Source organism: Culex pipiens, chromosome 3, assembly GCF_016801865.2.
Source record: "Culex pipiens pallens isolate TS chromosome 3, TS_CPP_V2, whole genome shotgun sequence".
NCBI lineage: Eukaryota > Metazoa > Arthropoda > Insecta > Diptera > Culicidae > Culex > Culex pipiens.
In genome coordinates, this window is record NC_068939.1 from 51264426 (window position 1) to 51277674 (window position 13249).

A 13249-nucleotide genomic window follows, 5' to 3' on the forward strand; every position below is an offset into this window, starting at 1 on the left:
ACCGCACACGTGTGTTTTTTGACAAGACAACATTTTTTCGATGGATCAACTATGGTCCCCTTGGAACGAGCTGTCAAGTCTGTCAAGAAGGACCGCGAGGTTAATTTTTCAAAATTGATTTAAAAATCTATTTTAAACTTTTTGTGGTCGTACAAAGGGTCATTGTACTCAAAATAATAAGCTTTATCGCTGTAAATAATAATATCTGCAATCTAAGCTTCATTTTAGGACGCAATTGGTGTCCAAAATTTGCATTCCATGCAGTTTTGGAATTCTTACGAATTCGGCGGGGAATATGTTCAAAACTCATTGAACTGCTTCCCACCATTTTGTCCACCAAATACATGACCTGCATCCATAGTGCAGTGTCTGGATTTCTGCTGCTGGACTCAACCAGCTGATCGACGTCGGATTAGGCAAAGACAATAGTTTGCCTGTCCGAGCCTTTCTCCGCTAATTCGCATCGATCAGCTGGTCTTGTACAGCAGCAGAATCAGAACAATACACTCAACCCCCGGTGGTTGGTCACTTTTTCGTTTGACACTTTTTTAGTTTGTACCCCGTTGGTTGGTCAAAGTCAAACTAAAAAGTGACGAACTGTCACTTTTTACACGGCGCTCACGCACACTATCAAAACAAACGTTTAGTAGTGTGTGTGAACTCCGTGTAAGAAGGGTGTCAAACTAAAAAGTGACCCCGTTCGTTTGACAACAGTTGGTGTCAAACCAACGGGGTTTGAGTGTAGTCATAAAGCTCTATTAGACCGTCGTTGCGATCACTTCGCACTCCTCGCACCCTCGTCCACAGAAGGCTTTCTAGTCACAAATTTACCAACACATTGAAAGTAAATTTATATGACAGCTGGACGTTTGTTTGCATCAGGTTTCCTATCTCTTTCTAGCAAAAATTTTTTTGTCAGGCGGCTTCTAGCTGGTTTTTTTGACTGGCTGCCCGATATGTCAGACAACATACTTCGCAGGGCTGTGACAGCTATAGCTCGATCATTGTTTGCATCAGGACACTGTGACGAGGAGTTCGTCATTTTTGAGTTAAATTATATTTTTTTCACTGGGCCTAGAAAGCCTTAGACTGGACTTGGTGTGCAGTGATATTTGTTTTGTATTTTTGTGACGAATAAAAGTCTTGTGTTTTCGTTATCCTGCGTGTTTCACTGCATCGGCCAGCATCCGTAATTAACATCTACTCCCAATTATCACAACATGACGAAACCCACTTAGCAATCTGCTAAAATCTCCGTCTAAAAGCGAAATGTAATGTTAAAATTTAAAAAAAAATATTTAAGAAATCTGGAATTCAAAGATTTGAAATTTCAGAATTTACATATTCAAACAATAAAAAAAATAGAATTCATAATTTGAAATTGTCAAAACTTACAGACTCAAAAACGTAAAAAAGTACGAATTATTAAATTTCTAAATTACGAAAATATTACAATTGATTTTTTTTAATTTTTTTAAGAAAGTTCGTAAGTTATCAAATTATTAAACTATTAATTTTTTTTTAAATTATTAAATTATTAAACTATCAAATTATTGAAAAATTAAATAATTATTTTATTAAATTATTGAATTATTAAAGTATTAAATTATTTAATTATTAAACTATTAAATTATTTAATTTTATTTAATTATTAAATAATTAAATAATTAAATTATCAAATTATTAAATAACTAAATTATTAAATTATTGAATTATTAAAGTATTCAATTATTAAATTATTAAATTATTAAATTATTAAATTATGAAATTATTTAATTATTTAATTATTAAATTATTAAATTATTAAATTATTAAATTATTAAATTAATAAATTATTAAATTATTAAATTATTAAATTATTAAATTATTAAAGTATTAAATTATTAAATTATTAATTTATTAAATCAATGAATAATTAAATTATTTAATTATTAAATTATTAAACTATTAAATTGTTAAATGATTAAGTTTTTCAATTATTTAATTATTTTATTACTAAATAATTAAATTATTAAATTATTTAATTACTAAATTATTAAATTAATAAATTATTAAATTATTTAATTACTAAATTATTAAGAGCGAGTCCACGAGCAAAGCATACGCACAGACAAACAGACGTGAATCATCATTGATTTTATCAAAAAATCCATCGTTTACCAAAGAAAGTTCGAAATTGGGCTGCACACTAGCGCTATCTGCAGTCCTGTTGCGAAAACATCATCATTTCGATAAACCAAATTAAGCGTGTACCCATTTTTCCCTCTAAGCGTGTACGAATGAAAACTGACAGGTGTTTGTTTATGTTTGCTATCGATTTTGTTTTCTCATTCTATGCCCAGAAAATTCGCAAAAGATGGGCTGGAAAGTTGAATAATCTTGCTAAACTCCCATCATAATAACATTCCACCTAGTATTCCGCAGCATGTTCTGCCCCGTGACCTGCAGTTTTGTTTAGGAAATAAGATGAGAACCGGTGTGATGGGCAAGTCGCGTAAGATTGAATAAAACTGATCGCAGGTTGCGTGATTGTTATCTTCCAAGCTAATCCAACTGGCTGTGCCGGGTGTGGGCATGTAAAAGGGTTGGAGGTTCCGATTTAGTTTTAGCGGAGTGGCAATATCATTAGTTTATGTTACAGTGAAAAAAAATAGCCACGGTGCCAAGGCGAATGGGCTGCTTCAGATTCAAGGTCTTCAAGGGGAACAACCTAGGAAATAGCATTTATACTGGCGGATTTCACCAAATTATGAGCATGTTTAACTGATGTCGGTCGGACGAAAAAACCAATGCAGCTGCTAGAGGTGAAGGGGAGTGGAAGTCCATCAATTAAATTGTGTTAAACTGATTTATTCTTTTACATATCCTGTTTTCAAAATGTTCAGTTAATCTACTCTGGACTGCCTTGAACTCCAGTGTCGTGTCTTTGTCTCCTCCTCCAAGTCTCTTTACCAAACAACAGATCGTTGGTCAATATGTCATCGACCGAAAGTCACACTTCTACCATATCGAATTATTTCAAGAAAATCTACCGCAGTTAACCAAATCAAATTAACAATGCAACATTGGATTTTCTCCCCACGTGTTGGCTATAAAGAAAACATTGCACACACACACGGTGATGCACTGAAACGTCAAAGGGCCAAGGGATACGGTGGCGCCACCGACGACGTTCGTGTCTTGTTGCGGTACTACGGCATCCATTTTTTGACTGATTTGAATTTGAAATGACGGTTTTAGTTGGCGATGGTTTGAAAAAGAGTTGCACGTCTGTTTGTCTGTGGCATACGCATCTCGCATCGACCTCAAAAATCTGCCTGAAATTTTCAGGGGTTGTTTGTACATATAAAACTAACATCTGGCCAAAATATGAGCACTCTAGGTCAACGGGAAGTGGGGCAAATCGGGACACAAAGTTTGAAGGTTCAAAAACGTCAAAAATCTTTAAAAGGCTATAACTTAGGCAAAATTCAATTTATTTTCAAAATTCAAAATGCATCTGAAAGGGCTTAAAAAATGCAACAAAATTCAGGTTAAAGCATCTCAATTGGTTAAATCTAAAGGGAGATATTGGCATTTTAGTGGAAAAATAGCGTAATTTTCAAACTCAAATAAAAAAGTGTTCCATCCAGATATCAACTCGGTTCGACCTGCTAAGACTGAGAACGCTTTGGGTAAGGCAGTTTAACATATTAAATAGACAGTTTTACTTTTAATAATTTTTTTATTGTAAATTTTTGCTCGGGAGACCTCTTAGATTCCATTTTCTGGTGATAATTTTATCATATTCGTGTTCCTGAGACAATTTCACAATAGAAACATGCATAAAAATGTTTATTTTGATCCCTAGTTTTGATCCATTTTAACCCTTTAAAAAATAATAGTTTAAAAAAAAGTCCGATTTTTCGCGTTACGTAATAAAAGAACGCTCCCATGCTTTATCCTGCATTTTGTTGCATTTTTTAAGCCCTTTCAGATGCATTTTGAATTTTGAAAATAAATTGAATTTTGCCTAAGTTATAGCCTTTTAAAGATTTTTGACGTTTTCGAACCTTCAAACTTTGTGTCCCGATTTGCCCCACTTCCCGTTGACCTAGAGTGCTCATATTTTGGCCAGATGTTAGTTTTATATGTACAAACAACCCCTGAAAATTTCAGGCAGATTGGTGAGGTCCAAAAGACGTCCCATACAAAGGGGTATGCCTAGGACCACGCCTTCCGTCAGATGGGGAAGTAAATGTTGGCCGCGGTCTAACCTAAAGGGTTAGGTCGTTAGCTCAATCCAGGTGTAGGAGTCGTCTCCCTGGGTCCTGCCTCGGTAGAGTCGCTGGTAGGCAGTTGGACTCACAATCCAAAGGACGTCAGTTCGAATTCCGGGGTGGATGGAAGCTAAGGTGTAAAAAGAAGTTTGCAGTTGCCTCAACAACCAAACCTTCGGACACCTAGTTTCGAGTAGGAATCTCGCAATCGAGAACGCCAAGGCAATGCTGTAGAGCGAATAATTTGATTTTTTTTTTTTTGTTTCAAAAATGGCAAAAAAGGTTCCACTTGGTGCAGGTGGGATATGGATCCACAACTGATCAACGGTACTGATCCAAATGCTTTCTGTATTATTCTTTTTTCGTTTGACATTTTATTCATTATGTTATTTACTCTCTTCTATGTTTGTCGCGATTTTTTATATGGCGCGGATTGGGTTTTGGGGTCGGCGCGGATCTGGCGTGGATTTTTTTCGACTTTTCCGTAACAACCCTGGTATAGAGTTTTCTAAGCCCGTGCTTACGCACACTAGCACACCATTTGTTTTGCTGGCTGGTACAAAGTTTAACCTCACTTTTTTCGTGTACGTACACGCAATACATGCGCACGTAGATAACTCTATTATTCATTTAAATAAATATCTATACCTTTTAAAATAAGCGTGTATAAATATTTAATTGAACGATTTTTTTTTCTGTTTGCGATGTTTTTTTTTCAAGGCGACAGATCTGTGCCGTCAAATTAAAAAACACATAATTCGAATTATTCCTCTTGAAGGTCAAAGAAGTTTCATTACTAGAAGCGATCTAAATTTTTGAAAAATATTGAAAAACTACTAACCATTTGTGTAAAAATGTCCTCAAATCATCAAAAATCAGTGGATATTCCACTTGGTAAGTTTGTGTTTTGTTTACCATCACGAGCACGATTGAAATAGCGAATTTTCCAGACGAGTACATCGCCAAAATGAACATAACCTCGACAACCCCAAATTCACCGGAAATATCGGAAGCAAATTCCGAACCGTCAGACAGCATTCAGCGAACGCTTCGCACCGATTCCGAGCGCAGCGAAACGCCACCCAGAAGCAGTTTGGCGCAGAGTATGAAACCGAAGGTTTCGTTCCGCAGCCGGAATCCGGATTTCCATCGGGACGAATCTGCTCGCCACCGGCTTCCCTACCAGGTTTCGGCCGATGCGCGCAATCGAATCCAGCAGCTGCGAAACCGTCGCAGACAGTTTCCGGAACTTGGGGAGGGCCCCGGCGGGCCCACGCGACCCTCGATCGTACCTCCGTCTTCGATGCAGCGGCAGGCCGCTGTCACAACCGGTCCATCGTGGGAGCAGCTGCTTCCCTACGAACAGCTGCAGCAAATGGCCACAACCACGTACTTCCTGAGCATGTTCTTCAACTTGCCACCTCCGCCGCCGTTCAACGATCCGGCCCTGTTCCGGCGATGAGCAGAACCTGTTAACGTGGTTTTGTGAGCTATAACCGTCGAATAAAAAGTTTGAATTAAAACTTGAGCGTTGCAATAAAAGAAGTTTAAAAGTAATGTACTGTTAATTGTTATATTTATTGAAAAATATCAATGTTCTACATAGATCAACATTACGTAGATTAGTTCAACCTACTGAAAAGCAAAAAAAAAACAAAGTCAGCATTTATTCCTGAGCGAATAAGTCGAAAAAGCACGCGCGCGTTTTCAAAAACAAAAAAAGTCAATTCGAAAGTCATAGAACAATCTCGCGGATCTACTTCTCGATCACGGCCGAGCTGAACCGCATGTTCATACTCAGATCGGTGGCCACCGGTCGAATCCGTTCGTCCTCGATGCCGGGCCCGTCCGTGCTGACCACGCCACTCGTGCCGTACAGCATCTTTTTGCCCTGCAACTCGTGGATCTCCTTCTGTATGTTCATGTCGTACTTGGGGCCAAAGTTCTGCTGGACCGTCGTCAGGTGATTCAGCAGCACGTTGGCCGCCGCAAACGGTGCCATCTGCGGACAGTTGGAGGGCGCCACTCCCAGCAGTCCCGGCCGCTGCATCTGTCCACCCTGCTGCTGCAGCTGATGGTTGCGGAATGCGTTCTGAACCGCACTCGAGAACTTGTCCCGATCCTGCGCGCTCGATTGGACCAACGCGGCTTCGAAGGCAGCGATTTGGCCGCCGAACGGATCGATTGCCAGCGGATTCGGACCCGTTAAAAGTGGACGCAGGTCATTGATTGGACCGCCGCGGTTTGGCTGCGGCTGCTGCTGGAAGCGGTCCCGACTTGGGTTGAAGCTAGCCACGCTCGGTTTTCCGTTAAACTGGTTCCGCATTCGACTGAAAGAGGGAAATCAAAAAAGGGGAAGACACAAATGAAATAGAGCAGAGACTAGAAAGTGGATGGTTCAAACTTCTGGTTCCGGAAGCGACCGCCGTTGTTTCTGCCGCCGTTATTGTGGTTCTGACGACCTAGCTTCCCGAGCCGGTCCTGAATGCGAGCGCGCGACTCATCGTTGTGAAACTTGGCGTTTTCGCCCAGCGAAGCGATCAAGTTGTCCGTGTTCCGATCAAACTCGGCTCGGACCGACATCAGCGGCTGCAGCCCGGTCGGTTTCTTGAACACATTGTCATCTCTTTTGAGCCGCCACTGCTGCGAGGCCATGTGCCGAATGCCCCGTTGCTGCTCCACCGTGATAAAGGTCCGCTCGACTTCTTCACCCTCGCCGCCGTCTTTTTCCTGCTTCGCCTCGTCGTCCTCGTTTCCGGATGCAAGCTTCACGGCCGGAACCAACGGCGGCGGAGTGTCGCCCAGAATTTCGTCCTCGTCGCAATCGTCCATGGGCAAGCCGTCCGGATCATCGTCCATGTCCAGCAGATCCTCATCGTCCTCCTCTTCCTGTTCGGAACGGAGCTGCCGTTTGAAGAAGGCGGCACCCTCGTTAGTTTCCGGGACCGCGGCCGGCTTGGGACGTTCCCCTGTTTCGATGCCCTTTTCGGCAATGTAATCGTCTGGGAAGTTGAGAGAAGTTTGTTTTCAAAAAGTGAATCCAACCAGTAAACAAAGCAAACTTACCCAGCGATAGTCCAAGCGCTTGCTGCAGCTTCGAGGCCATTTTCTACCGGATGGGCGTTCCTGGTTCCTGACGGTTTTATTGTTGGTAGATAACTCTCAATATTTTCTAACTGTGACGAAAAAACGATTGAAAACGTGCTTTTTACCTTCTGGCTCCGAGTAATGTACACAACAAAATGATGAAAGTTTGACAAATGGCAGCCAGCATGCATGTGCGATGTTTTGTCTAAAATACATCGAAAATTTAACGAATGTTTTTTTGGCACAGGGCTACACGGTAACTTGACAGGCTTGTACACGCTAAATCCAGTTACATAGCTTTGAAATCTGACAATAGAGTTATCTACGTGCGCATGTATTGCGTGTTTGTACACGAAGGGTTTTTAGGTTAAAATTTGTACCCGCCAGCAAAAACAAATGGTAAGCTAGTGTGCGTGAGATCGGGCTTAGATTAGAGATCCTTAATAGGGAGACTGGACGAAGTGAATTTGACGTACCCAAACAGACGCGAGTTTGACGTATCCAAACGAGCATTTGCCTTTACGCCCAGCAAAACTTATCAGTGTTGTCAATGTAGTAGCGCGGATGCGCATTGTAGATGCCGGTCTATCCTCCCGTCCACCCGCTTACCGACAGTGCAAGAAGGCCGCTTCCGGCCCGTAAGGTTTCGGAGGTTTCGGATAATCTCCAGAACCGCGTCCTGCGTCATCCATTCACTCACACTCTCTTGGTACGTTCGTTTGAAGAGCCGGTGCGGCACTGAGTGCCGCACTCGTCGGTGTCAGTTTTGGTTCAATCGAACGTCATTTGTCAGTGCGCTTGGAACTCGCATGAAACTGAAAAAATATCGAGTGCGGCACTAGAGTTTCAGTTCCAAGATGGCGGCGAAACTCGTGCGGAACTAGCGCGAGTTTCTTCAAACAAACACTTTGACAGCTCTGAGTGCGGCACTCAGTGTGGCACTAGCCATCAAACGAACGTACCATCTGTCTCCTCCACACTTACTCCCTGCCAAAGTACTCGATGTATAGAGGTATCCAACATTTGGAACTACGATGGTATGTGTAATGGTATTTACAAATAGCACGACTCTACATCCCCCCCTTACTTTATTAGTCCTTAAACGTAGTCAGAGAACCTCAAAATTTAGGTACAATCATTTAATCGCATTGATTTAAAATACCAAATATTCAGTTCAATTTGTAAACCGCCGACACGAACGAATTCAAATTACACTGACTTTTGGCGAATCACGTAATCAGACTGTTGTCCTTAGGCTTATAAATCTTTGTATGTAATATACTCCTTCCAGCTCCTTCCCTGCCACTTTTTTTTTTCGCCTTCGTTCAATATGTCGTCTTTGTTTCATATAAGACTATATTATAAAATGGGGAGGACACACTCAATGCAAAACTATATTGGAAAAAATAATCGAAATCAGAATTAATCTAGTAATTGTACTCGTTTTTTTTTAAATTACACTCATCAGGATATCACCTTAATTGTTTCTTAAATACACTTATTTTAGCTGCTCAATTTTCACATCCATAATTTTCATGCAACTCCTCCAAGCACATCCCATAGATTAGTAATATTTGAGGACAATTATTAATATTTTTTTTCTAAAACATTTGAGATTGACTCCTCAGATTTCAGTCAGTAAAAACTCCTCAAAAATTTAAAGGCAATCACTACTGCATACAGATGCTGCATATCATATGCTGAAAATATTCTCGATAGCAGGCTTGGCCGAATGGTTACGCCGTCCTCTTTATAAGCGGATGATCATGGGTTTGATTCCCATCTGCTACAATCTTCCATCGGATGGGGAAGTAGAACGTCGGTCCCGGCCTTGGTTGTTGTTAGGCCGTTAAGTCATTCCTGCTCCGGTCGCTCGTCGTGTTTCACTTCAGAAGTAAGCCGTCCTTCTTCAGCTCTATTCCTCACCCGGAGTTTTTTTTTGTTTGTACAGGATGAATTTATATAAAACAACTTCTCACAGCTTCTCGATGAAGATTCTTCAGAGCATACTCTCTTGCAACTCATAGTAGTTAATTTTATCTCACTACTCAAAGCTTGTAGTTACAACTCCTCAGAGTTCGTAACTTCACTATTCAGTAATTGCAAAGCTTATATAGTGTATTTCCAGTCAAAAATGAACCTTAAGTGAGGTCAGAATGAACGTTTATTTCAAAAACATGTATTGATTAGAACAACCAAATGAAGTCAATACAAATATCTGGGAACAAAGACTGCATATTTAACTAAACTCTACCGCTGAGCATCAAAAACTATTAAGTCACAAATAACATTTACAGTACTTGCTCAGTAACTATTTTCCTTTTTCAGCAAAAATTCTTCAGCTCAACTCCACAGAGTTTCTCATCATAACAATTAGTATAACATCTCCTCAGAGTTTTTAAGTACCTCTCCTCAGAGTTTTCAATACAACTCCTCAGAGTTTCGTAGCACAACTCCTCAGAGTTTGGAAGTACAACTCCGCAAAGCACAACTCCTCAGAGTTTTCAGTTTAATTCCTCAGAGTTTTCAGTTCAACTCCTCAGAGTTTGGCAGTTTAATTCCTCAGAGTTTTCAGTTCAACTCCTCAGAGTTTGGAAGTACAACTCCACAGAGTTTCGGAACACAACTCCTCAGAGTGTGGAAGTACAACTCCTCAGAGTTTGGAAGTACAACTCCTCAGAGTTTGGAAGTACAACTCCTCAGAGTTTGGAAGTACAACTCCTCAGAGTTTGGAAGTACAACTCCTCAGAGTTTAGAAGTAAAACTCCTCAGAGTTTGAAAGTACATTTCCTCAGATTGTGTAAGTACAACTCCTCAGAGCTTTGTAACACCATCCTCGATTTATTGTTTATCTTTGAACATCTTATGCGCGTACCTCTGAAAATGCTCTAACTCCTCAGAGTTTTGTAAAAACAAACCTCGAATTTTCATGCAAACTCCTCAGAAAATGCACAAACTTCATTCCATGAACTCTTCGGAGATTCATTTCACCCGAAATAGTAAAACTCCATAATGCTGAATTTTCTTCAGCTACACGAACTCGGGATTCCAGATTTCCCACGGCTAGTCTAGAGTAAATCTGAAACGAAACTTGAAAAAACTGTTAATGTTCCTAAAAATATGTGATACTATGAAAACTTCTGAAAAATATATGATATTGAAAGCAATTCTGTACATTATAATTCTTAAACAAAATTCTACTTGAAACATAATATCTGAACTTCTAAAATTGACACAAGACACAAGAAAAATAGTAATTCTACTCCTCAGAGTTTCTATTCAGCCAGCTCCTCAGAGTCTGATTTCAATTCAGTTTGTACTCAACTAACGCTTCAAGAAAAAGAATTTATTGATTCGAATAATTTCAACTCATAAACTTTCATCGAGTCGTAGTAAATATATCTATTTTCAAATGGACAAAGAGCCAGAAAACCTAGGGGTCGGACAACTCCGTCAATAGGTTAACGATAGTTGGTTAACATGTTTATATTTCGTCAATATATTAACGCGACCTTACCTTGTATTATGGAACCTTGATCCAAGAACGTTGTCAGGTTGAATTGTCAAAATAAATGTAAACACAACACAAGCACCTGACTCAGGGAGTGAAATTACGGAAATTTTTACCATTTGCATTTGCCGTTAAATGCACACTCTTGCCGAACTTGCCGTAGGATTCCGATGCCCTGGAGCCGGGAGATCATGGAGGTTCGTCACCAAAAGAAACACAAAGTCTACGTCACGAATCTGCACCTCTCTAACGAATTCCAACTGGACGGTGCCATCAAGTTCTACCGCTGAGGCAACATCAACCACTCGATCTTCCGGAAAGACTTCTCGCTCGTGACCAGTCGGATTCGTTGGCCAAGCTGAAGAATACCCTCGAGCGGGACTTTCATAGGCTGGAGATTACCAAGAAGTAAAGGAAGCCGCTACCGTGGCCGTCGAGGGTTTGAGTTGGGCCTCAAGAAGACGAAATCTCTTTGGTTATGGCCTGCCCAAACCAGGATCCACTGGAGGCCACCTCTATTCAGAACCAACTTCGCCGATTCCATCTGGGACGTGAGCAACTTGAAAGATGTCTCCGAGTGGTTCATATTTTGAAGCGTGGAAACGCAATCATTTAGTTTAAATTGTCATTGTACTATAAGAGTCGGCATGAAATCCTCAAATAAAGTGTTCTTTTTGAAAGTTAAAATTAAACAAAATGAACGTGGTGTTTTTGAAGAAACAAATGTGATGGATAATTTGTATTTTAACTGTGACCGGAATTGGGCATGCCAACATAGACCGGTACAAGTCATGTCGCTTTTGTCCACCTTTATGGCGAAATCTTGCCAATCCTGTGCACTGGTCGGGAGACTACATCCTGCTCCTGCTATGGACCTTCCTCCTACTGTGGACGTTTTCTTGCGTGGCCCTGTGTGGACCGTTCTGCAGCCAGTGCATTCTGGCCGTCAGCTGCGCGTGTTCCGGCACGTCAAGTTAGACCACCCAAGCAGCATCGCGCAACATGTTGAAAACGTCTAAGTCCAAATTAAGTTACAACAAGGGAGCAACAATGTTGCAATTCGCAAAAATGTTACATCGAAACATAGTTCTTCATCCAATAGTTTCCATTAAATGCTGTGGCAACTATTTGATTTTGTGTATTGATGCAACGTTTCGGTGACATTATTGTACCAATGTTGAAACAAACAAAAAACATCCTTCATGTTGAGCGGCTAATGTTACAAATTAGTTGCAGCAAAGTTTCCTTGATAAAACTAGTTGTAAACATCGTTTACCATGGGCCATGACATAAACACATCTTCAGTGAAAAAAATCAATTTTATGCAGTTTGTCGTTTTGTTGCAACCATCAAAACACAAAAATGAAGTCCACAATGTGCAAGCGCTTAAATAAATGGGATAAGCTACCAAAAAATCTGTCCAAACGGACTTACAGTCAGAAGTATTGGGGCATGCAGATGAACTTCTAACTATTTTTTTTCCGCACTGTTATCGACTTAAAACGATAATTAGACACATCAGCAAATAACAAATTCACTATTCATTATATAATTCTGCTGATTATGACGAGGAGGATTTCGCGGATGAGTCAAAACAAGTCTGCGGCAAACGTACTTAGATGTTCCGAGCCGCCTACCCGGAGCCACTTAGCTTCTCGCCGGTGGGCAGTCTTGCTCATCGGATTTCCCGGCGAGACTCTTTCACGGTTCCGGCCGTGGCCCCTGTACGTGACCACCCAAATCAACACCCTCCGTGGGGTACGGGACAGCCGAAACCAGCCTAGGGCTGACGTTACCCACTCCGCGACGTTTCGCACCCCTTGATTTTTCGCAAGGGGGAGGAGAACCACCTACCAAGAAACATTCTTAAAACACACATTCTAAACACAAATCATTCCACGGATTCGTTAAAATAGACATCATTTACGTTCTCACCGCTGAAATAAAATGAGAACTTTTATCTCGTTTGACAGTTCAATAGACAAATTAATGTTTGCAAATTTTATGTGACCATTATGTTACCACAACGTTACACAAATTGGGGTGTTGGATATTTAGCTTCAACATCGTTGCTACATATCTGAAACGTTGTTGCAACAGAAGTGATGGTTGGCAATTTGCTCAAAGAGAAGCAAACAGGGACGTACCAAGGGTGAATAATTTAGAAATCTTATCACATTTATCCAATTTAATAGTTTTTGTTCTTCATTCTGAATAAAGTTTTCCACCGTTAAATCGGAAGGGATTACGAAAAAGAAGTCTAACAGAAAACAGATTTTTTTACTAAAGCCTAAAATGTACCGGGGGAAAGCGGGTAATTTGCACCCACTAAGGGAAAACTTTGATCGATTGATGTTTGCAAAACCGCATTTCGATGCGGTTTCAGCATATT

The 13249-nt window shown here is 40.5% G+C and overlaps 2 protein-coding genes across 2 annotated transcripts; one reads left to right on the forward strand and one right to left on the reverse strand.

Annotated features, from left to right (window-relative positions):
- Positions 1–5011: 5011 nt before the first annotated feature.
- LOC120418502 (uncharacterized) lies at positions 5012–5787 on the forward strand. The gene is made up of 2 exons (XM_039580939.2): positions 5012–5153; positions 5210–5787. Exons 1-2 carry the CDS (start codon positions 5114–5116, stop codon positions 5719–5721), a joined length of 552 nt encoding a protein of 183 aa, XP_039436873.1. The 5' UTR covers positions 5012–5113; the 3' UTR covers positions 5722–5787.
- Positions 5788–5823: 36 nt separating this feature from the next.
- LOC120418501 (uncharacterized) lies at positions 5824–7507 on the reverse strand. The gene is made up of 3 exons (XM_039580938.2): positions 7326–7507; positions 6664–7261; positions 5824–6589 (listed from the first exon to the last, which is right to left on the reverse strand). Exons 1-3 carry the CDS (start codon positions 7363–7365, stop codon positions 6016–6018), a joined length of 1212 nt encoding a protein of 403 aa, XP_039436872.1. The 5' UTR covers positions 7366–7507; the 3' UTR covers positions 5824–6015.
- Positions 7508–13249: the final 5742 nt, after the last annotated feature.